The 25,366-nt window shown below is 38.6% G+C and overlaps 1 protein-coding gene across 1 annotated transcript in view; it reads left to right on the top strand.

The window, feature by feature from the left end:
• The window catches only part of TAB2 (TGF-beta activated kinase 1 (MAP3K7) binding protein 2), a 55,483-nt gene extending 43,257 nt beyond the window's left edge, over positions 1 to 12,226 (top strand). The window contains exons 4-7 of the mRNA XM_019638955.1: positions 5,362 to 5,522; positions 5,732 to 5,825; positions 7,146 to 7,226; positions 10,174 to 12,226. Of these exons, the coding sequence (XP_019494500.1) occupies positions 5,362 to 5,522; positions 5,732 to 5,825; positions 7,146 to 7,226; positions 10,174 to 10,316 (479 nt within the window). The 3' untranslated portion in view covers positions 10,317 to 12,226. The remainder of the gene's footprint in view (positions 1 to 5,361; positions 5,523 to 5,731; positions 5,826 to 7,145; positions 7,227 to 10,173) is intronic.
• The last annotated feature ends 13,140 nt before the right edge of the window (positions 12,227 to 25,366 follow it).

Raw genomic sequence — 25,366 nt, 5'->3', positions numbered from 1 at the left:
AACAAAAGGACAGCAACTTGTCTGTTCCCCTTCCCCCAATTCCCCAGTGCTGTTCCCATACCCCAATTCCCCAATAAAATCTTTACAAAAAAAAAAAAAAGAAAAGAAATTCAGTATTGAGGGTTACTAAGGAAGCTACCTGTGACTGGGAGAATGTTCAAACCCGGTCCTGGAATGTATGTTCTGAGATTGAGATGAGCATTACTTGGAAAATAAATTAGAATATTCTTTACAGGTTTCCACACAGAATGAGAGTTGTATGCTAGCATTTTTCCTTTTATCATTAAATAAAGAACTTCTATATCTCGTAACATATTTTACCCTAAAGTCCATTTTTTTCTGAAATGAATATTGCTACACTGGTTTTATTTCAGTTTTATGTTTGCCTGGTATATAAATTTCAGATTTTTTTCTAGCTACCTTCAAGATTTTCTCCATATCTTTTGTTTTCACCAATTTGACTATGATGTGTCTAGGTTTTGTTTTGTTTTGATACTACTTGGAGATCTCCGGGCTTCTTGGATCTGTGGTCTATTGTCTTTCATTAATTTTGGAAAATATTTGGCTATTACCGCCTGAAGTATTTCTTCTGCCTCGTTTTTCTCCTCTTCTTTACCAGTTACATGTATTAGACTGTTGGATATTGTCCCGCACCTCTTGGATGCTTTGTGTTTTTTCCACTTTTTTTTCTTTGTGTTCAATTTGGTAAGTTCTATCCTGAAATTCACTGATTCTTCTGTATCCACTGTCCTGGAAAGCCTGTTGAAGAAATTTTTGATCTCCAATGCAGTATTTTATTTCTAGCACTTTGACCTTTTCTTTTTTATATATAATTTCCAACTCTCCTCAAATTATCCATCAGTTCCTGCATATTGTTCACGTTTTTAAGTAGATTTTTTAATATATTAATCATAGTTCTGATTATTAATTCCATGTCAGGTAGTTCCAGCATCTGGATCGCCTTTGAACGGTTCTGTTGATTGCATTCTCTGTTGATAAGGTTGTGATTTCTCTTGCTTTTCTGTGTATCTCATAATTTTTTATTGAATGCCGAATATTGAGTGAAAACAAACAAAAACACAGAAGAGACTGAGATAAATCGTATTTACACCCAGAAACGAGAACACCTCTTATTCTGTCAGGTCATTACTGTGCGGTGTTGAGTCGATTCAGTCAGGAGTGGAGCTGGGTTTGGGTTTTCTTGTTGACTTTAGTGCACCACCGTCTTCAAGTATCTCCAGCAACTGGCTGTGCTTACTTTTTGTCTCTTAGAGTGATGCCTAAAGTGCCAAATATGTACTTTACTTCAGTCCTTTTACCTTGACCTGTGTTGTGATGGGTCCCCATGTACTCAGAGTCCTTGAGATGGTCAACAAGTCTCCCCATGATCTGGTACAGGGCCACATAGATAGTAAATTATGTAGGATGTCACAGCTATTCAACTCTGCTGACATAACACAAAAACAGCTATAGACTATGAGTAAACAAGTGAGTATGGCTGTATTCCAGTATAACTTCATTCACAAAACAGGTGGTGGGGCACATTTGGCTCCTTGCCCATAGCTTGCTGACCCCTTGTTTAGAGCCTTGTTCTTACGCTGCCCGCAGCCCTGGCGAGGCAGGGATTCTTACCTGTTTTGTTCATTGATTTCCCAAGTGCCTAACACATAGTAGGCTCTCAGTATTAAAGACTGGATTAGTGAATTATATTTTAAGTGTGTTTCTTATTAACAGCATATGGCCGAATTTTTAAAATCTAAACTGATCTATTGTACCTTAACATACATTTAATTAGATTGTAGTTATTATGATTACTGATATTTGGAATTATTCCTATCATTTTTTGTTTTCCAATTCTTTCCCTTTTTTCTTCCTGTCATCTAAATTTAATCACATTTTATTGATTTTCCATTTGTTCTATCTTTTAATTTAGAAACTGCACTCTATTTAGCATTCTCTAGTAATAATCCCCAAATCTTTAACATGTATATTTGGTTTCACAACATTTGGGAGTATTCTTCCTAAACACTTCAAAACCTTAGAATGCGTCTCCTTTGATCTTCATATTTCCAGTTTCTTGTGATTCTTTACTAATGTTTTAGTTTTCCTTTGTTTTAAACAATCTGTGCCTCCCCGCCCACTGCCATGGTCTTTTTCCTTTGTTTATAGATAGAACTTTTTTTTTTTTTTAAGATTTTTATTGGGGGGGGTTGGGGGATGGGAACAGTGCTGGGGAATTGGGGGAAGGGGAACAGACAAGTTGCTGTTTTGTTCTTCAGTCTAGTTGTGGAGGACGTTGCTTCACTGGCCCAAGTTGGCACCATCATTGCGCTCTTCCTAGGCGAGGCACATCAGTCGCCGGCTTCTGGACGGCCGCTCACTGCGGCTGCTAGCCGCTCACGCTGGCTGCTGGCTATATATGGTAGCCCATGGCAACCCACTGCCACAGGGGCTGCAGCCCACGCCATCGCCGGTGACCCATGGCAGCCCAGCTTCAGGTTGAGATGTTGTTCAGCATCTTAGCTGTAGAGGGCAGTGTCACTGGCCCTCACATGTGGGATCCGAACCGGGGCCCTCTGGCGTCCCAAGCCAGTTCTTAACCATCGCGCCACTCGGCCGGCCCTAGATAGAACTTTTTTAGATTTATTCATCTTACTCCTTTTGTATTAATTTCCTTCTTATCAAAAAACATCTTTAGTAGTTCTTTCAGCAGCAGCCTGTTGTAGGTAAATTCCCCGAAACTTGATCTGTAAATGTCTTTATTCATCCATACTCTGGTAATTTAATTAGGCGAACAAATTACTCCCTTATCTTCTGGAATCTATTATTTCTTTTCTTCAATTTTAGAAAATTCTCAGCAAGTATCTCTTCCAATTTTGCCTCTCCTCATTCTCTCTGTTGTCTTTTTCTAGAACTTCTTTTTAGATTTATGTGAGATCTTTTACCCCCTCTTTCATGTTTTCTATCACTTGATCTCTGTGTGGTCTAGGTTATAATCTTGGATCTATCTTCCAGGTCACTAACTGTGTCTTTGACTGTATCCAATCTGTTTAATCTATCTCTATGACTTTTTCATTCCAGTAACTATTTTTCACCTCAAGAGGTTGTTTATGGTACTTTTCCAAATCTGTCCTGTTATTTTTTTGTTTTTTCTTTTTGCTCTATAATCATTTTAAACAGACTTTTCCATAGCTTCTTTGAGACTATTATATAATCTTTAAGTTGGGGGGCGGGGCTCTTTTTGGGCCCTTGATTCTCATGGTAGATAATTTTTTAATTTGGTCATATTTTTATATTGAGAACTTTTCTTCATTGAGGATTTTTCCTTTGTGGATCCCATAGTTGTAGCTCGCTGGTAGTGGGAATGGGTTCCCAGAGTATAGTTTGTATTTACTTCTGCCAGGCGCCCCAGGGAAACCACCAGCCTGGGGCTAATTGTTATAATAATTTCTCACCCTGAGTTCTCTCTCTGCCCTTATGGTATGAATTGTGATCACTCAAGTGCGGTATAAATTGGGTTTCAATTTCTCAGGAAACTGTTCTGATTCTTTCTCCATATCACAAATGTGTGTCTTGTTTTCTAATTTCAGCATGAACGTAAACTATCATTTAGTCATTAAAACCACTAAATAAATGTGTTTAAAAAGTTCTTTTACATATTTAGCAAAAAAAAAAACAACCTTTGGGAGAAATTCTCTAGCATTAATTTAAGAAATTCTACTTTTAAATAAAATCATTAATTTTAACAAATTTCTAATTAATGCCTTTTGAGACATGTTGGTAGGCGGTTGCAGTTTAGAAATGAAGGAAAATATATTACTCCTAGTTTTCCTTTAACTTGCCCTTCATTCCCACTTCCTGCCTTCATGTATACTTCTGTTATTGTCCCACTCAAGAAATAAAAGCCCACATCCTCATCTCTTTTTAGGAGAATAAATAAACCCTCATGCAGGATTCTTATATTTTGGTAATAGGGGGATAAAATTCTGCAGTTCAAATAAAATCAAATTAATACAGGCTTGACCAAACAAGCTCGGGTAGGTATGATGTGCAAAGACATGGCAAGTTTTCAGCCAGGAACATGTGTACTTCCAAAAGCACCTCCCTGTGTTTACAGAATATATATTAAATTGGCAGAGAGGGTACCAGGATTTTAGTATTTATCAGAATCAGCCATGGTTTTTAAAACTGGAAACATAATGCCCTCGTATTTATTTCTTCCAATAAATAAAGAAAATTACAAAGGGAAAAAAAATCTGTGGATTATATTAGTGTTTCAAGTTAATTTTGAGTACTTAAGCCTAATAGCCTACGCAATCCCACACCCTAATTGTGTTTCTAGAACACAGTGCTGGATTGAATGGCTTGAATGTACCTTAATATGCCATAGCCTTTTCCCTTTTTTTTTAGATTCATAGAAAATTGAGTTTAGTTGAAGATGACTGTTCAGCATTAATCTAATCTATTTAATCTAATTTTTCATTTCAATTACTACTTTTCATTTTTAAAGATTGTTTATTGTACTTTTCAAAACCTGCCTATTTTCTCATGGTAAAATCATCCTAAGCTGCCTTTTTATAGAAGTAGATTTAGGTATCTTGACTTTCAGTCCAGAATCCTAAAAAATGAGGCTCATTGTCCAGGGAGGGACCACGAGAACATATATCAATTCTTACAACTAAATCGGTTTCCCAAGCAGTTCATCATTCATGCTACAAAGCTGATTGCTTATTTTCTGTCTTTAAAAATCTTAGGAAAATATTTCACAAAATGTAATTGGAATATAAGAAATATATGTGTTTGATTTCTCTAAATGGTATAGCTTTTATTCTACAATTTGAACAAAATGTTAACATTCATGTGGATTAAACCCAATGTTTTATTTGTCGCATACATCAAAATGGATTTGACCTAACCCACATTCCCTTCTAAAATATCATGAAATGTTCGTGTTAGAATACATGTTAGAATTGTACGTAACCCAAACATGTCAGACTTTTTTGGAGTAGATGGGCTTATCCTTTCAGAGGGTCAGTTATGAATTAAATAGGTTAATTGACTAGAGCCTTTAAAAAAGCAATGGGCTAAAAATGCTGTCTTTAACCATAAAGTGGGTTTATCCAAACCCTAAAAATAATAAAAGTGAGTGACATTTGTCCACTTTAATAATTAAAATAATTTTCAAGTAAAAAAGTTTGAAAATTTAAATGTCTAAACTTACAGCGTTTGTTTCAATGTATATTTGGGATTCTTGGCAAACTCTTATCACAGAAATACTTATTTGTTTTGTTTTCCCAAGGCTGTTTAAAGGTTAACTGACTAAAGTGAGTGGGTCCTCATGTTTATTAATACTTATTACAGCTCTATTGGTACACCAGAAGGCCAGAATGGAACGACTTCAAAGAGAACTTGAGATTCAAAAGAAAAAGCTGGATAAACTAAAATCTGAGGTCAACGAAATGGAAAATAATCTAACTCGAAGGCGCCTGAAAAGATCGAATTCCATATCCCAAATACCTTCAGTAAGTCTTTGTATAACTGTTGTGCCCTTTATGCTTGACCATGAGAATAGGCAATCTGTCATAAGTATAAAAGCTTGATCTTGTTTTCTACAAAAGCTCTTAATTGATATTTGTTTTTCTGCTCCTACCTTCCCCTGCCAAACTACTCTTTCTTAACTAATGACACAAGAATTCAATGTAGATCCTTCTCACATGGAATTATCTTTCAGCTCGAAGAAATGCAGCATTTGAGAAGTTGTAATAGACAACTCCAGATTGACATTGACTGCTTAACCAAAGAAATTGATCTTTTTCAAGCCCGAGGTAAAGTTCAGTGCATACTCAGCTGAAATTCATTGTATAAATTTACCAACTCTTTTCCTATGGCTGAAAACAGACTTATCAATCATAATCTTATTTTCTCATATTTGACTTTGGAGTCAGATAGTGCTAAAGAACTATTGGGTTTTTATTTTCTGTCCCCTCAGCGCTCCCCAAAAAATATTTGATTGAGAAGTAATTTGATACATTTTATATCCTTCAAACCTGTTTTAGTCACGTGTTAAGGGAAGATAAAGATTAGTATCTCTGGCTGTATTGTCAAAAGTATTAGTAGAATGTGTTACAGATAAATAGTAGAATGTGTTATAAGTAATTAATGTTTATTAAGATTAAAATATATGTACTCATACCCCTTTTTTTATTTCCCTTTTTTCCTTTTACCTTTCAAGAATTATGCTTTTAAAAACATAATTAAAAAGGTACCCCCACCCTAATGACACTATCTTAATTGACAAAAATAGAAAAGAGAATAAAAATATGGCTTATACATTTTTAGAACCATGATAGTTTATTACACTTGAGCTATTAATTGACAAGCAGTCATTGCTTACTGTAGTAAAAAATGTTTACAATTTAATTCAACTCCAATAACAATTAAAAGGAAATTTTATAATTTAAACCTAAGTCTGAAGTTGGGGAGATAATAGAAATATATAAAATGGAAAGGGCAGGAAGCCAACAAAAAAATAAATCCTTAATCACACTTTTGAGTTTGTGCCAGAGTCCATTAAACTGAAAGATGATTCATTTTATTTTTTAATACACCAGTAACCTATTTATCTTGAAACATTCATAGAAAATGCCATAATTTAACTTCGGAGAGAAAAAGAAAGGGCTGATCTAGAAACTATATAGTCTTGAACTTGTTCCTTTTATTTGAAATCTGAACCATTATATTACATCAGTGCAAGGTTTTTATACTTACTTTGGGCCAGCCTATTTAGTTGATTAAATCCATGTTTGATCATTTAAAGTTATATTTTAAATTGTTAAATTTGTAGTTATCTTAATTTGTCCCATAGAACAGGGGTCTGGTTCTAATTATATTACTGTCTTACTAGCATTGATTTGACTTCTTCCCCAATTTACCACTTAGACCTCAGTTATGAGTACTATATTATACTTACCTACCTACCTCAGCTGCTTTGAAATCCTTACATATAATCTGAGATTAGAGGTACAAAAATAAATGGAAAGCATTTCTGTGATTATTTTTAGAAATAAAATATTTGCTTTCTAAAAAATAAAATTAAATATTTTTCATCTATAAATATTGATATATTTACTTTTTATATATTTCAGGACCACACTTTAATCCCAGCGCTATTCATAACTTTTATGACAATATTGGATTTGTAGGTCCTGTGCCACCAAAACCCAAAGGTTAGTGTATCCATTAAGTGTGAAAACTGTTACATTTTGAAAAGCAAGATTTTAGAAAATTTTATTTCTATCAACCTTCCACTCTAGAAGTGCTTCAAACTTGGTGGGCATTGTTGGATAGATTCACTAGGAGGATATTTGTTTATTTTTACTTACATGCTGGGGATTGGGGAGATGCAAAAGTGTAATGTATTTAGCTCTTAACAAGTAGTATGGATTTCCTTAAGATTCATTATATACTCCCAAAATAGCAAGTCTTGACCAAAAAACAAACCATCGGGTGCAAATTTTGTATTCTTTTTAATTTTAGACAAATGATGAGGAATACACCTTAGGGAAGTTCATTTTTCATGAGTATCCTATTTTGTTTAATTTACACATAATTCTGTATAATCCAGTACTCTGAATTCCAGATGAATGATTTTTGAAAATTATTACCTATATCATTTTACATCATTGATATTCACAAACTATATGCACTCCAAACTAGGAAATGTCAAAGTGTGTGTGGGTTTTTTTATTCCAGGCATTAAAAAATATATAGAAATGGGAACAAGATAGACTGAGTATGTTATTAGTTATTTGGTTTACAAGATTTTTAACATTCTCTTCACTCATTTTTGAGTATAATTTAATGAAGCCTAACTGTATCTTCTTTTTTTTTTTTATTTAAATGTTTTTAAACATAGCTGGAGTGTAATGAACTGTTATTATAGAGGAGCAAAAGTGAGATTAGGAATATTCAGACACTGGATGCTATTTAATATTAATTGAATAAAGGAATAAAGAAAACGGTGGCATAGCCTACTACTTAAAATAAGCAAAGTGGGTATTTCAGACTCTGAAAGAGTTGCCTCAATTTAACCTTTTTACTCTTTTCAAAAACTAGAATTTTTCTTATAGATTCCTATTTTGCTTCAACATAATTCAGTATTTATGTGTTGAGGGAAGGAGAGGTGGAATATAGATAAAATAAGATCGGTCTTGACAATTATTGAAACAGGATAAGTACATTATGGTTTATTTTACTATCCTCTCTACTTTTTATATATACATGTGAAATTTTTCATGGTAAAAAAATTTAAAAAAAAGAAAAAACTCATTACTTCAAAACTTTTTTCAAAAGATGGAAGCTTGTATCTGGCTATTTTTGGAGAAATAACAAGTCAATCATTTTGCCTTAAAGCTAAAATGGGGAGTTAGTGGTTTCACTTATAGAGCTTTACTTAGTTATTTCCTAAAATGAGATCTGCTTCTCAATGCAGTTTTTTTTAAAACAGCTGAAATTATAAATCATCTTTTCTAATGTAACTTCCTCTTTTTTCAATTCTGGTGATTTAGTTTCCAAATACCTCTAATAAAAAGATTCATAATTCTAAGTACCAAATGAGATTGTACAGATGTAAGAAAACCACTGGAGATTTTTCATTTAAAAAAAAAAATGTAGGTCATGTTTTCCCAAGCATAGAATGTGAAATAATTTTAGATGGTAAAACGTCAGACTTTTTTTAACTGTATTTATTTTAATGTGTTTTAGGGGTTACTAACTAGTATTGTCAGACCCTTGATTTTTCAAATATTTTTACCTAGATAAGCCTTAATTAGATATTTGTTTTAAAGTTATTCAGTTTTAAGAAAAGTGTAGATAACACTCTCAAGTTGCTCATGCATGTGGCAGAAATTGTGATGGTGCCTAAAAATTGTGACCAGAGTCTAAAGTTGGGAATTTTGCAATAAAGTGTTCTTTAAGACTAATCAGTAAATAAGGTGCTGCTAAAGGGGTACAGAGTACCAAACATCACTATTTTAAATTTGTTATATAAACTTCTATATTTTCATCTAAGAAATATAATAATTTGTTTTTTTAAAATAGCAAAAAGGATATTTAGTTACCATCTCAGTAACTAAATGTAGTAGGTGGAATTTGCAAATTAATATACATTGTTTTAATAGTTTGAGTCATTAAATTGTAAACCTTGACAAGAAAGGTCCAATAATGCATGCTCCTTTACCTTTGAACTTCCCAAAAATAATTTGTAGGAATACTGTTCTAAATTTATAATGGGACCCCCCCAAAGAAAAGAGTTTCATAAATGTAATTTCATTTTCAATACAACCTTGGAGGAGTATAATTATCCCTTGTATTTAAGATACTTCTATTCATTCAAACACTCTAAAACATAGGCCTCTTAAAGCTCCAGTGACTTTATTTTATAAGTAAGAAAGATTAAGCCAAGAGGATATGTGATCACGGAGCAAAGAAATCAGCAGTTAGTAGCGAGCCAGATGGAGAACGGTATTCTCACAACCCTCAATCTAGTGTTCTTTCTACCATTCCATAACAAATTTGATTTAAAAATAAAATATGGTAATTTTTTATACTGATTTACTTCTCCAGAGTCTGTTATTGGTATATAGTTAAATTTAAGATTATAGAAATTAGTTCACCTTCATATTTTATTTGTGTTGTTCAAGGCTTACATTTTCAGCTGATAGAGAACATTTAACAAAAACTTCCATTCCTGGTAAAAAACAGAAATAAATACTACTTCAGTGGAAAATGAGACATAAATTCACTGTCGATATTGCATTGTATAGTAGGACACCTTTTCAGAATCTTAGGTGACATTATGGGACTCTTTGTTATCGGTTACCATGTGACTTGATTTCCTTTTTGTCCCGCTATAAATTGGAGGAAATGATGCTGCTTTCCCTTTTAAGGAGATATTGAGGAGATTACATTTTGTCCGTGTGGCTATTCCCCAGTGGAGACATACCAGCTTGATAGAGGTTGGTGAGGCTCGAGCGTGTGTGTCCGTTTCAGCTCCATGCTTCATTTGGTTAACAAGCAGCTTCATGCTGTGCAATACAAATAGTGTTTAAAACTGCCAATAATTGATAACTTGGCAATTTTTGCTGCTACAATAATTCTTTTGCTTCCTTACAGATCAAAGGTCCACCATCAAAACACCAAAGACTCAAGATGCAGAAGATGATGAGGGGGCTCAGTGGAATTGTACTGCCTGTACTTTTTTGAACCATCCAGCCTTAATCCGCTGTGAACAGTGTGAGATGCCAAGGCATTTCTGAGCCAGAAGGCCCTATATCGTCTATAAAACCACATCTGAAGTTCAAGAAACTAGTCTGTCATCAGGGGAAAAGCTTCACTGCTACATAGGATTTTGTCAAATTGAAGGTGTGACAAGATGGTGTTGTGCTAATGTTAAATGTCAGCCCACAGAGCTAATAATACCTCAGTCTAATGTCATGGGCAGTTGAAATTCATCACATGAAAGGTAATCTGCTGAAAGACTTGGTTGCCCGCTGCCTAACCATGTACAGTGTTACCAGTAGCCCATTATGGATAATTCTCAATATGTTCATGCCTAGGTGTTCCCAATGCCTTTTCCCCCTCATGTCACTACTGAATTTTGACAGGAGGAAGGAATGGAATGATGGCTTTTTTTTTTTTTTAAAGCTTTCGGTGAAACACTACAAACATGAAGAAAAGGAACAAGGTGTAACTATTTAAAAACTGTTTGCTGCCACATAGTGCCAATGGATAGGGGAAGGACTTCACAAATCTGTGGTACTCTTGGCCTTATCTTTGTCTTCCCTGAAAACGTCTCCACTCTGAAGCCAGCATCTAGGGTCTAAAGATGAAAAGGAAAGCAGCATGCATTGTCTAGACAAACATGCAGTGAAATACCCCAGAGCTTTTCCTACTGTACAGATTGCTCGAGTCTGCTTTAAGTGATTTCTTTTCTCCTTTATTATTTTCTTATATTTCTATATGTATAGTGTAATAGTCTTTTGTTAACTAATTTTCTTTTTTCCTTTTAGTGATTAAGCACGATCATGTCCCTTTTTAAGCCTTACCAGAAACAAGCAACGCCTGAAAATAAAAAAACAGTAATGAAATGAAACTATGCACAGAATAACTTTCCTCTACGTATTCTGTACTTTGCCCTCATTGAGTGCTGATGTTCTGTGAAGACATACAGATGCTGCACAGTGAATTGCAGAAAATATTACAAGACTTATGTCTATAAGTCACACTATATACTGACTTGAACGGTGGGTGACACAACACAGTGTTTTATCTCCCACAGGGAAGCTTAAAACAAAAGATATTTTTAACCCACTGACAGAGCATCAAGGTTAAACTTGCTTCATCTGCCTGGTGTCCCACAGAACTTCCACAAGAGATCACTATGGGGAAAGTGCAGTTCCAAAACCAGCAACAGCAGCAGTACCCACAGCCCTGTTTTTCTGAGAGAAGTTTAAATGCTTTACTGTTGGGGCAATTCGTTTCTAAACCTGACCTGGTGGCAGTATCATGTGTATTTATAAAACAAGGCTAGTCATATTTAGGACAACTGAAGAAAAGCTGGAAAAAAAAACAAGCAAACTTGAACACTGAAGCAACCTCAAGCATCTCTTTATTTTGATGATATATTTTTATAAGGAAAATAAATATTCACACGATCAGGAATGTATATAACTAAATGAAATCAAGAAAAAGAAATAACAGTATGCATTTAAAAAGAATTATGAAATTATATATCAGTGCTTAGAATGGGGCTAAGGGAAGTGCTGAAATGTAGCAAAAGATAGGAGATTATGTAGACTGTCCCCCACTGTAAATGTTTGCAAATGGATATTTTTTAAATAAACAAGATTATCACAGGTGATCTATATGAATGTCAAAGCCTTGACTTCCAGGCTTTGCATTGTGTATATGGGAAGAATATGACAATCCTAGTTGACTAGACAGTAGACCCAAAGCCCGTACATTTGATGCCTTTTGCTTTAAAAATAGGCCTTGTTTTTCAGCTTCATCTGCAGTTCTATGTGAAGATCGATAAATCAGTTTTTACTTGTTTTATTAATAAAACGTAATTTGGATATCTTGAGTTGATGGTTTTGTGATTTAGCTGGGTAAACTATCTTTGTAACAGATAAGTTATTTATAAAAATTAAAAAAACTTATATTCTAATGTGGATTTTGTGACTTGTTTTTAAAGTTTGTGGGACAGGAGATAATTTATGCCCCAGCAAAACATTTAATAGTTAATTGAAGCCAGAGAAAACTCATTCTCTAGAGTCTTCTCATGACATCACAGCATTCAACTGCATTCTGGGATTATTCCTGTCAATTTCCAGAGGCTTCTTTTTAACTGATGCAAGAAAGCAACCACGTTCAGCTGAGCAAGAAAAATGAATATAGCTTCTTTTTTCATTGTTTATTACAGCTTTTTCTTTTAGGGTTTTTAAAATTTACCCCATTATTGGAAACATGACTTCTTGGGTGTCATTTAGCCTGAGTAGTCATTTAGTTAATATTTGCTCCCTCACATAATGTGTAGGTGCTGAGATGGTGATGCTTTCCTTGAAGAGAACCTTTGTATTAAGAGTTTCCAAAAAATTACGACTCGGTCTTTCTGAGCTTGCAAAGAGCGAAGTAGCACTTACTGATGTCTTTATGACATAACGTTAGAAACGCCTGCCTCGCCTTGCTTGGTCCTTTAAACCTAGTGGGACGAAATAATCTTTGCCAGGGAACCTGAGGCCTGGATATGTTGGTGATCTGGAGACCACCTTTCAGGAACTTGTGCACTAAAATACAGTTACAGGTACAGGAACCTCAAATGGAAAGATGGACTTCTGTTTCTCGTCACTATCTCTCTTTGGATGCTGCCGTTCTCTCAGGGGAAAGTGGATAATTAGCAGCTCATGTAAACTGAACTTTTCAGTAAAACTTTTATATTAACAGAATATTGACCAGTATCTTAAATTTTTCATTTATTTTTTTAAATGACTAATCTGAATCTATAGTCTAATACAGAGGGTGCCAACATCTTAAGAAAGCAAAAACTATTAAAATTATGCTAATGGGAACCACTTTGAGCACCTCTTGTAATTGCAGAAGTCAAACGTGACTTGTATTCATCTTTTGTTATCAGTATATATTGAGTATTACAATTTTAATACAGTTTTTTCCTTCCTTAAAATGTGTATATATTTCTTTGGCACCCTCTGTATTAATAGACTTTATAATGGAGAATTGAAATTATGCAAAAAACCATAAATAGTCCAAAACTATATTGGCTGTTAACTTGAAACTTATATTTTAATCAAAGCATTTATAAATAGCAAAGTTAACTGACACTTCACAGTTTTCCCTATCCCAATTCAATGTTGATGGGAAATTCTAGTGAGCAATGGGTTTAAAAAGTGAACAGTGTAAAATATAATATTCAGTCCATGAGTAATTCAAGTTGGCTGTATTGCCTTAGAAAGTAATATTAAATCTGTAGTGGCACCAAAGGCTATTCCATATTTAATATCTGCACACTGGGTATTAGAATACTTTCCCATATATTACAAAATACTTCTGTTTCTCTGTGACAAGTGAACATATTTTTGGCTTCAGGTTTTAGAAGCTACAATTATACCCATCTCACTTGAAGATGAAATGGCTCAGAGCTACATTTTAATTGCTTCCATCTGAAAATATAATTAGGCAACTGAGAGAAAAAGAACTAATAAAACAATTTTGTAACTTTATATTAAATTGGGTTTTTCCCCTCAATACGTAGTAAGTTGTTTGGGTTTGTTTTAAGGAAGTGTAGTTAATTATATAAAAATGCTTAGTAATGCCTTGTCTTTGCAAATATAAATTTCTTCCTATATTATTGGTTCAAAAGTAGACTTGCCATGTTGCATCATAATAGTTCATTGGTTTACCTAGTTATGAAAGGTTATGAAAGCTATTGCATTTTTAACACTGGCACCTTGTTCCCCACATAGACCTCACAAATCTTAAGTCAGGATAGTTGGGGTTCAATTTGGACATCTCCCCAGATTTACTCTATAGCCCTGGGATAGTCCCTTGCTTTTTATTTCTCTGCTTTATGAAATGGAAGTAATTGTATTAATGTGAAACCCACCTCACAGGGGGGGTGCTAAGGGGACTAACGTGAAACTGGCTGAGCCAACCCCTTCTGTCACTAGGAACTGGATTACCCTGAAACAGTAGGCCGTGCTTGTGCGTGAATGGGTATTAAGGCATTTTTCTCAACATTATTAACAAAACGGTAAGTTTGCTCTTTATTTCTCAGAATTGGTCTAGGGACACCTCAGTGGGTCAGAATTTGGTCTTTCAGTTACTGTGATTGAATTTTTTATCTTATCAGAAAGTTGGTTGCTTTGTAATGATTATAAAATTATGCTGACCTGAAGATTATAAGTGCATTTCTATTTCTGTTACATGCCCAGCTATCTAAAGAATGTACATTTTATGATGGAGCACAACAAATTATTTCTCCAGGAAAATAAACTTTCTTCAAAGGACTTATTACTCCAGTGTTTGCACAACTGCATATTTGTTTTAAGCCTAAAATTGATCCAAGATACGCTTCCTTCTAGCCTCTCTTTTTACAGATCTTCTTTACCTTCACTCTTCCTTTTCTGAGGGCAGGAAGACACCCTTCCTCTGATCCCCATGATGCTACACAGCCATTAGAACTTATTATCCACATTCCAAAAATGTCTTGACCCTCATAGCACAGTGAACAAATACCATAGTATCTCCACCATGGAAACGGTTTTTACAGATAGTAAAAAGGGAAAGGACTCACTCCCACCTGTGAGCCCACTCACCAGTTCTTACCCTGTTTTCCCGAAAATAAGACCTAGCCAGAAAATAAGCCCTCGCATGATTTTAGGTGCCAAAATATGGCACCTTGGCATACTGAATGTTTTAAGCCAAATGAGTTTGTGGAAAAGGCACCCTTCTCCCTGAAACAGGTTATAAAACCCTCATATGAGGGGTGCGTGCCCTCCACATCCTGGAGGAGTCACACTAGGGCTTCTTCTCTGGCTAGGTCTTATTTTCAGGGAAACACGGTATTAGGCTTAGTGCCTTTTCACACTGATCTAATTGGTTCTCCTGCCTCCAGCTTCTTACTCATCCCTCCGCACACTGCAGCTCAATGAAAGAGAGACCACCAAGTAGGTTCACACCCTCCTGTTCAGCCATCTTGACTGTTTCCCCATTGCTGCCTGGGCTTACGTATTTGTAAGATTCTGTAGTCTGTTCCTTACCTACTGCTTCAGGGTGGTAAGTTACTTTCCAACAGAACACTGTTAAACTAAATGGGCCTAATCAATTCCTTTCATAGATCTTGCTCATTTCCATTTATCCCATTTTCCCTGTCTATCATAAGTTTAGCCTCCGAGGATCAGGTCAAGGGTCAAGACTATGAGACCTTTTAAACCGCCTTCTCAGAGCCCTTGTTGTATTTTCTTCCCACTGGGCATTCATTGCTACTTTGACCCCATTTACATATGGACAGGGCAGGTAGTATAACATGCCCCTTTGTGTCCCCCACAGTAAATGCCCTTGTGCTTAGTCAGAGGTCAGTTACTGTTGATAGTGATAATGATTCTTGAGGGCCTTTTTTTTTTAACTCAAAATTGAACCAGAGAGGAAAGGAGGCAATATTTTTCCTGAGAAAACTGGCCAAGAAGAGAGGAAATGAAAACTGAATGTAAAATGAGTAATAACCCTCTCCTCCCTTTCCCAAGAAAGGGGTGGGAAGGCAGGCTTCTGACGGAAGGAACAATAGCAGAGAGCAGGGACTGTTTGCGTCTGTGAATTGCCTGTGAGTAACCAAGACGTGAATGCCGTGAAACCAGTGTACGTTTTATTACATGAATCGGCTTGAAGTCTTAATTATGGCATTTTGGTTTTAAATACAATGATTTCACAAACCCTTTTGCTCAAGTGCCAGATTCTTTCATAATAGGACGTACACACTAATTTAACCCAGTCAACCAAGCTCTACACAAGAAGAATATGTACAATTTCATTCCAGTGAATGATAATAGGTGATTTTGTTACGTTTGTGAAGTGTATAATTATATTAAGTGACTAAAACAGAGCAGAGTTGTTAAACTCACCACCTATATTCTTTATTAACTACAAACTTTTCTACTCCATGACCATTAACTGTGCGACAGTCAAAGGCAATGGCTTCACGTTACATGAAACAAATGGCCCTCACGTTCTAAGACCAGTGGAATGAAGAGGAAACAGGACTCACTGAAAACCTTAAACCAACTGGCATTTTTCCGCTCTGAGCATTTGTGCTCTGGCATCTACATTTGCTACAGTGTGGAAATCTTGAGACCCCCATCGAGTTATTTAAGGCTTTCATTTTCATAGCATTTTAACATAATCATCTGTCCACAAGAACAAGGATTTCATTATGTTACTGAGTCTCATTGAATCTGTTTTCTCAGTTTCCTACAGGCATGATAACGGGGGGAAATTCCTTTTCCTCCTCCATGCAATTTAGTAACACTTCAGCTTTTGCTTCTCTAGGCAGAATAACTACCTTCAGTCTTTCCTCATACAGTCTCGTTTCTTTCCCTTAGGAGCCAGCTCCCTCTACCACATTTTATGAATGATGATTGGACATAGGACCTTAAGCATTCTGATTCATTCAGAAAATGGGCTTACTGCTTGTTTTCTGGCACTTGCACATCGTGTGCTTTTGATTATGTGCTGGGGCATATTGGAGGCTGCCTACTGTGGTGTCATTCATCATGGCACTCTGCCTGCTCTTTTCAGAGGATCCTGTAGATCCCAGCTGACCCTAGAATTGTGCAATCCGTCACTTCCTCTGAGTTTTGCTTTTGGGGTGTGTGTGTGTGTGTGTGTGTGTGTGTGTGTGTGTGTGTGTGTGTGTGTGTTTAACCACCAGTGATTTTACTTCATGGCTATGGACTATGCCATTTTTATAGAATCATTTTTTCTAAATGTTTTAGATGATTTAAACTTTTATTTCTCTTTCAGTGCTAACAGTGCATCTTAAGTTCACCCTTCTCTACATATCGGAGCACTTTCTCAGGAGGTTTGTATGTCTCTCACCAAGAGGCTGAGCAGAGTGGCGGTGGTGACTGTTAGCCTCAGGACCAACCATGATTCAGTTCTGTGGGAAGTGTCAGGATGTCTTTACTCAGCACATCCTTACACTAGACTGTTCACCTGAGTAGTTCAGACCACCTTTTCCTAGCCTGATAATGAAAATGCCAAGTACAAGTAACTACCTCAGATTCTACTTGCCTATTTCTCTCAAAGATAATATTTGCTGCTTCAGTCAACAAATTGAATACTACTTTATAGAGTCTTTAAAATATGATTAACACATGCCTATTAATATGCTAGGCACAATTCTAAATGCTTTACAAATAACCTCATGTAATCCTCATAATAACCCACAGGTAGATGATACGCTATCCCCATTTCACAGACAAGGAATGGAGACAGAGAGGTTAAGTATCTTGCCCAAGGTCACACAGCATGTAAGACTCAGGGCCAGAATTCCAGATCGAGCAGGCTAATTCCAGTCATGCTTTCAACCACTGCGATGTGCTGCCTTCAGCCTCTCCTAGGGGGCTACAAATTGATTTTTATTTCTATTTATTCCAAGGTAGAAAAGGTAAGATATCAGCTCTCAGTCTCTAAAATCATCTTTACATTTGAGAAGGTTTACATTTCAAGTTGTACTACTTCCTCCTTTGGTTCGTCTTCCTCATCTTATTCCTGTTACGTGAGGACAGGGACTCTTATTTTGTTCACCTCTGTATACCCTGCTCCCAGGATCGGCCTGCCTTATGAATTTGATGACCTAGGGTGACTTTATTTTTCTGTCATTTTCCCCAAATGCTTCTCAGTATCACATTCCTCCATTATGCCAGGCAGTGTATTAGAGAACATAAGGCATAAAGTCACCACTTTAGAGCTTACCAAAGGGAAATATATATGCACGTACAATCAATCCTCATTATTCTCGGATTGCGTAGTTTGTGAATTTGCCTATTCACTAGCCATTCATGGACATGCACAGAATGGTGAAAATTTTGAGTCTCCTGACACTCATGTTCACAGCTGAGGTCAAATAAGCTGATGTCACTCAGCCTTGTTTCAGCTCCTACTGTAAACAAGTATCCTTCATTACTGTGTTTAGTGCCACATTTTTGCATCTTTGTGCTTTGGTGATTTTGCTATTTAAAGTAACTCCCAGACATAGTGCTGAAGTGCTGTCTAGTGTTCTAGAAGTTTAAGAAGTTCATGAAGCATGTGATGTGCCTTACAGAGAAAACGAGTGTGTGAGATAAGCATCATTTAGGCATGAGTCATAGCGCTGTTGTCTGTGAATTCAATGTTAGGGAATCAAATTATATATATATATATATATATATATATATATATAATATATATATATAATGTTTATATTATATAATTTATTATATAATTTTATATATATATTATATAATTTTATTTTATTTATTTATATATATATATATTATATATATATAAAATGAGGTGTCTTTAAACAGAAACACATATAAAACAAGGTCATGTATTGATTGGTTGATTGGTTGATGAAAATGTGGTGACCAGAGGCTCATGGGAACCTAACCCTGTGTGGCCCTAGCAGCAATTGTTTAGTATTCACTAATTCAGTGCTTATGGGGTCTTTATAGAACATAACTGCCATACATACTGAGAATCAACTGTAATTATAAGGCAAGTGCTGTACAAAGAGGTACAAAGTTCAGTAAGAGAGAAATGACTCCTAATGGTTGAGTCAGGGACAGTTTATGAAAGGGAGGCATTGGAGATGGGACTCAAATGGTAGGTTAGAATCTGATCGAGGTGGGAAAATACTCCAAATGCAGAAAGTGTGAGCCACAGTGGAGTCTAGAAAGTACCGAGGCTCTGCAGAGATTTGTGGGTGACCTGGCTTGGCTGAAAGGTGAGTACAGGTTAGAAGGATAAGAAAATTAATTTGGAAAAAAAAAAGTAACTTCAATCATTCTGTGGAGGATGATTAAGAGTGCACTTAATTTGGGGGCCGGCCGGCATTGATTAAGAGCTGGCTTGGGACGCCAGCTCTGAGCAGCAGGGCCTCGGTTCGATCCCACATGCGGGCCAGTGACGCTGCGCCCTCTACAGCTAAGATGGTGAACAACAGCTCAACTTGGAGCTGGGCTGCCGTGAGTTGCCTGCGACAGCGTAGGCTGCAGCCACTGCTGCAGTGGGCTGCCATAAGCTACCATGTGTGGCCAGCAGCCAGCGTGAGCAGCCAGCAGCCGGTGTGAGCTGCCAAGAGTCGCTGTGAGCGGCCGTCCAGTGGCTGGCGAGAGACCTGCCTCAGCCGGGAAGAGCGCAATGATCACAATACCAACATGGGCCATTGAAGTGACGTCCTCCACAACTAGACTGAAGAACCAAAGAACATCAACTTGTGTGCTCCCCTTCCCCGATTCCCCAACACTGTTCCCCTCTTCCAATTCCCCAATAAAATCTTAAAAAAAAAAATGAGTGCACTTAATTTGATAGGCAAAGGTGAGCCATGAAGATAATTCGGGTAATTTGCTCAAGAAAAATGAAAAACGTAAGTCTACGTAAAGACTTGAACATGACTGTTGAAAGCAGCTGTATTCACAGTAGCCAAATACTGGAAACAACCCAAATGTCCATTTCAGTAGGTGAAGGAATCAATAGATTGTGGTCTGTCTATACGTTGGAATGCTACTCAGCATTTTAGAGGAACTAATACTGATACAACAATATAGATGAATCTCGAATGTGTTATGCTGAGTGAAAGAGACCAGACAGAAGTGCATTCTGTTCGATTTCTTTTACATGAAATTATAGACAGGGCAAAACTAACCTATAGTGACAGAAAGCAGAGAGCAGTGGGATAGGATTTGCTGAAAAGGGCACAAGGGAACTTTCTGGGGTGATGGATGTGTTCTACATCTCGATTGTGGCAAGGTGACCTCGGCGTAGCCATTTGTCAAAACATTTAAAAATGAGTGCATCTTGCATAAAAATTATGCAATTTGTGAGTGCACTTTATTATACATAAATTAAAATAATAAATGTGTTTTAAAAGCTTTAAGGGAGGGCCAGCCGAGTGGCTCAGTTGGTTAAGAGCTCGCTCAAGAGTGTGAGCTCTGAGCAACAGTGGTTCGATTCCCGACCCGAGCTGAGCAGCCACTGAGCTGCCAATAGGTGACAGGATGGCTCAGCTTAAAAAAAAAAAAAAAAAAAAAAAGCTTTAAGGGAGAAAACATCTGATATATTTTGATACTTTTCCCCATCCTGAAAAACACCCATGAGAAAGGCAAATAAATCAGGGGAAAAGCAGAAACAAAACAAGTTACCAGCTAGATATTCCCTTAGTAATTATCAGAAATAAGGTAAAACTTTGTCATATCCAAGGCTAAAGACCCACAGGCATCCTGTTTGAGAACTTCCATTATTTATACTGTTGCAAACCTGTGTTTATTACCAAATTTCCTATTAATAGTATATAAACCAATTCCTCTCTAATATATCACCATTATATATCTGGCGATCGATATATCTGGTCGATTTTCTTCTCAAACCATAACCCTATTGAATGAGTGCTAAGCGAGAGAACTCTCTGAGGTCACCCTGTGTTTGGGAGCATGGCCTTGTCACCTTTTCCTTCTGGGGAGCACAGTGTGTCAAGTCAGTGCGCATTAGCACGCTGGAAAGTGGCTGAGTGAACTGTCCATATGTCCAGTATAGTCAGCAGTGTCCTGGGACTTGGCTGCCTCTGGTCCTCCCAAAGGATCACTCTTTCTTAGGGAGGCCGGAGCTGCTCTGCTCTGGTAGAGCTCGTACGCCCAGGCAGCCGCCATCTGATATAAAGGGTCCCATAAAGGGTCACCAGCGTCAGGAGGGGGACATCCTGTGAGCACAGCCGTTTAGTAGCTTGAACTCTGCCATACAAACAGATGTTCTCAGGGGAGCTACCAGTCTTTAGCTTTCTCAGCTTTGAATGCCTCGCCTTGAAAATATATGTTTAACTCTAGTAATTCTCCAGGAATATCTCTGGTTATACTCACTGTGTAGGATCTTATGCTGCCTGACAAATCCCAAACAACTGTCAGATGGTCCTGCTTTATAGAGTTAAACCTTCATTTAGAAATTTCATTTCTTTTTTATTCATTCAAAAAAATGCAATATGCTGTGCCAAGTGCTCTCCTGGACTCTGGGGATACAGCGGTGAGTGAGACCCAACGTTACCCCTGTGTTCATCTGCCCCCGGGACCTCTCCTGGCCCTGGACTGATTGACTGCAGTCTGCCTTGTCATGTCCCTTCTCTGTAGGTTACCCCGATTGCTTCAAGAGTGGTCTTGTTACACAGCATAGTGGTTTCAGACTCTCTCTTCAGTAGCATCTGCTCAAATTCAGGAGAATCAATCTTAAATGTGAGCAAACATTGCTGAAAAATGATAAACTTTCATGCTTTTCTGACTTCTGCTTTTGTGATACGGTAAAGAATCTCATTCGTCAAGTGATGATGTTGTTAAATGCTCAAAAATTAGCTCTTAATCACTTCGGAACTGGGTTGAGTTGTGAAGCTGTTGAGGAGGGTGGAAAGGAAAATGGGCAAGTAAACAGCTTTGGGGTCCCCGCCCCCTAAAGGCTGGCACCGTTTGCTGTGGCTCCTGCACTGGGTGTACCAACACTTGTGGTATGCTTAGCAGCGTCTGATTTTCTTTCCTTTAAGTTGGATGGAGTCCTAAATCTGACATCATCTTTTGTTTCTTTCCCAATGTCTTTCTTTAAATGGTCTCTTTAATAAGAGAGAAAAGAGGGTATCTCAAAAAGATGATTCCTTTCCTCCTTAAACGCTATGTTGGGGAGGGAAACAGCACATGTGTGGTTTCTTTCCTTGGGCTCCACTTTCTTGCTTTCTAAGCACATCATGAGAACGCCTTTCATCAGCTGAGCCCTGTGTGGCTCCACTCCTAACTGCTGAATCAACAGAGTGGAAGTCAAGCAAAAGAAAAGCACGAGTACACACAGGGGCATAATTACAAGGAACGTTTTCAAGCCGAAAACATTGCTCACCCGGAAAAAACTTTACAGAGAAAAGTTTAAGCTGTTTTCAGTTTTTCCATCAGAAATATTTTCTTACAGAGTTGATGTTTCCATAGTTCAAAAGAAACTATTCAAGCAGAAGATTAAAGTTTGGATTCGTTCCAAAAGGCGGCACAAACGTGGTCCGGAAGGCTTCAAAGCACCTAATGTTGATCAGAGGAAACGAACGCCAAGCAGAGGAAGCCATGACCACTGGGGGGTTCTGGCCCAAGAGACCCGTCAACACCAAGGCCCCCCACACTGTCACCTCTCAGCTCCATCCCAGAAGGGACTGAAAATCAACGTGAAAGTGTCACCTCTACTGCCTGAGAATGAAGACCTCCCTACAATGGGCATTTTCTGACCCATGTTGGCTGCATGGGGGCATTTAAACAAGCAAGACCACGCCTGCCCCTCTTCACAAAGCACTAGTGAAAAAACAAAACCACATAGTCACTACCACAACTCGGGCACAGATCTCACAGCAACTGTGTGGAGGAAACCAGGGGAGCCCAGCAGCATGACTTCTACACCTGTGGCCCCCAAGTGCCAAGCTTCAAACACACCCCAATCTGCAGCTGAGTTTTTCGGTGATCTGTATAGCAAAAACAATAAAAACAACAACAATGTTCTGAATTTTCATAAAGCGAAATTGACTTTTATTCTAATACTTTAAACTTCTTTATAGGCTGTCACCCCCTTGAGAAGTGGCCCAACAGTAGAGCTTTAAAATCCAAAGAGCATCTTGTGAGTCTGCACCTTCCAAGAAGATACTGAGGCCAAATTAAAGATGCAAGAGACGAGGGGGCGCATGGGGGAAAGGTGGGGAGAGCCCACAGAGCGCTGACCCTGGGAGGGAGCGGGAGGGAAAAACCGGGCAGACAGATCTCGGCCTGCAGCACAGATCTAAGAAAGTTTCAGCCTGAGTTAGTGCCCCACTGGGTGTCGGTGGCTGGAAATGGCCTGCAGGAGGCCTCAGCTCCAATGTGATGACGGACCCATAGGAGCCACACATGGGACCCCCCGGCACCCCCCACAGCGGGACCTCTGGGCAGGGCACATTCGTGGTCATCACAATCCAGCCAAGCCCCTCACAGATCTTTCTTGACCCGCCCGCATAGGTCTAGGAAGCAACTCCTCCATGGTTCCCACAGGCCTTTTCCTGAGGAGGGAGGTTGGTGGGACAAACTACAGCTACTGTCACTGCAGGTGCTCTGAGGGCCATAACTGGTGCTTACTCTCTCCCTCCCCCACTATCCATTCTAAAAGTTCCCCTCACCCTCAGCTGTTCAGTGAACATAACTTCAGGGGTACCCAATGGTGTAATTCTTTGCTGAGCGATCTAAGTCCTTGGCAACCAGCCTGGGGCCAATCCCCCAACCCTTCGGGGCAGGGTAAGTGGAACCACCTCTGTTCCTCCCCTGTATCCTAGCCCCTCATACTCTTACTGGGGACACAGTGCCACACAGAGATTTCTGACCTTATGCCTGACCTGCTTCCTGAAAGATGCCACCTCATCTTTTCCGAATGTTTGCTGCTAAGCTGGGCCAGCTGTGCTGTTAGAAGGACATTTCAGTGCTCTACGAAGCCAGCTCCTTCCCGATGGGGCAGTGTGTGATATGACCGATGGATCTCATGATCAAGGACCCACTTTCTCACCTCTTTCTCTGTGAAGAGGGCCCCTTGTCTTGTGGTGTGCTGGGTGGGATTTGGTGCCCCTGGGGAATGGTGCTGGCTGAAGCTCTGTAGGCAGGAAAGGCAAACCCACACCAAGAATATGTATCTATCTTTATGAGGAACAACGACTGCCCCTTCCAGGACAGAATGAGCCAAGTATAATTGACTTGCTCCCGAGGGTTTGGTTTTCGTCCTTGAGGAGAAATACCATATCAGGGGTTTGGCAATGGTCTCTAGTGCTGACAGGTTGGAAAGTCAGAGGCAGAAAGTAGCTATATAACCTTGATAAATGAGAGTCCAGACTAGGCATACATGCAGCGTCCATCATTGCCACCAGGGCCACTCCATTCACGTGCCCATCATGCCAGTTCCAGGGGGTCAATAACCAGATCTGATCAATGTCATCCAGCTAAGTCATTTTGTCTACTTGGTTGCTCAATGCCTCTTGTATAATGATGCTTTCGGGTAGAATAATGTATGATACAAGAATCTTATTTCATGCCCAATTCCACATGTCCATCACATGCCTCTACCCCAGACCTCTTTCTCTCATGTCTGCCAGTCCTTTTCTTCCCAAGCCCCTGACCAGACAGCCAGACCAGTGGCAACGGCCTCGAGATCGGTATACGGCCTCTTAGGCCATTTCCCCTTCCACTCAAAGTGGATAGCCAGGAGCACTGCTCACAGTTCCACACACTGGGGAGATTTCCCTGCTCCTCTGTCTTTCAGGGTAAGCCCTGAGTATAGATGTAATGCAGCCACCATACATTTTCAGCTCGTACCACACACTGAGCTAACTCACCCATAAACCAAGCTTCGGCTTTTTCCTCCCCTCTTGCTCATCACATAGGACTCCCCCGTAGGGCATGCGTGGGAGCTGGTGGTGACATGGAGTCTGGGCTACCTGCTTATGTAGCTTACTTGTGCCCTCTGGTCCACTTGGGCTGATGGTGGGTCCGGCAGAACCCCGCTTATGATGGACAGTTCTGGATGCATGGTCAATTGGTGCCCCACGATCAAGGCCCAGTAACATACCAGGAGCTATTTCTCAAAAGAATTATAATTCTCTGCTGTGGACAGCATGACCTTGCTCCCAAGTCCAGGGCTCTGGGTTGAGATTCTCCCACTGGGACTTGCCACAGCATCTACCCTGCGTCTTGTTCCACTGACATCTTCAGCACCATCGGGTGTTGATGCTACCATATGTCAGGGCCTCTCCCTGCCTCGCATACCACTCAGAATGGTGCCCTCTGTGGCCTCTGAGCTGTGAGCCATCCAGCCCTTAATCCTGTCTTGGTTCCTTGGACCTCTCCTAGCACTGTGTGTTGGTTCAGGTCCTCTGTGAAGTAAATGCTAAGACAGGTTAAATGTGAGAAAGATGCCCCGGGGGAATGCTATGAAGGGTAGAGGAAGAAGCAGAAAGTAGAGAGCCTTCCTCCCACAATGCAGACATCCCTGGGAGGGGGAGGGGGAAGGAAGGGGA

Source organism: Hipposideros armiger, unplaced genomic scaffold (genome assembly GCF_001890085.2).
Source record: "Hipposideros armiger isolate ML-2016 unplaced genomic scaffold, ASM189008v1 scaffold_41, whole genome shotgun sequence".
NCBI classification, from domain to species: Eukaryota; Metazoa; Chordata; class Mammalia; order Chiroptera; family Hipposideridae; genus Hipposideros; species Hipposideros armiger.
The sequence above is the reverse complement of the archived record's forward strand: the minus strand, read 5'-3'. Positions and strand labels throughout refer to the sequence as shown.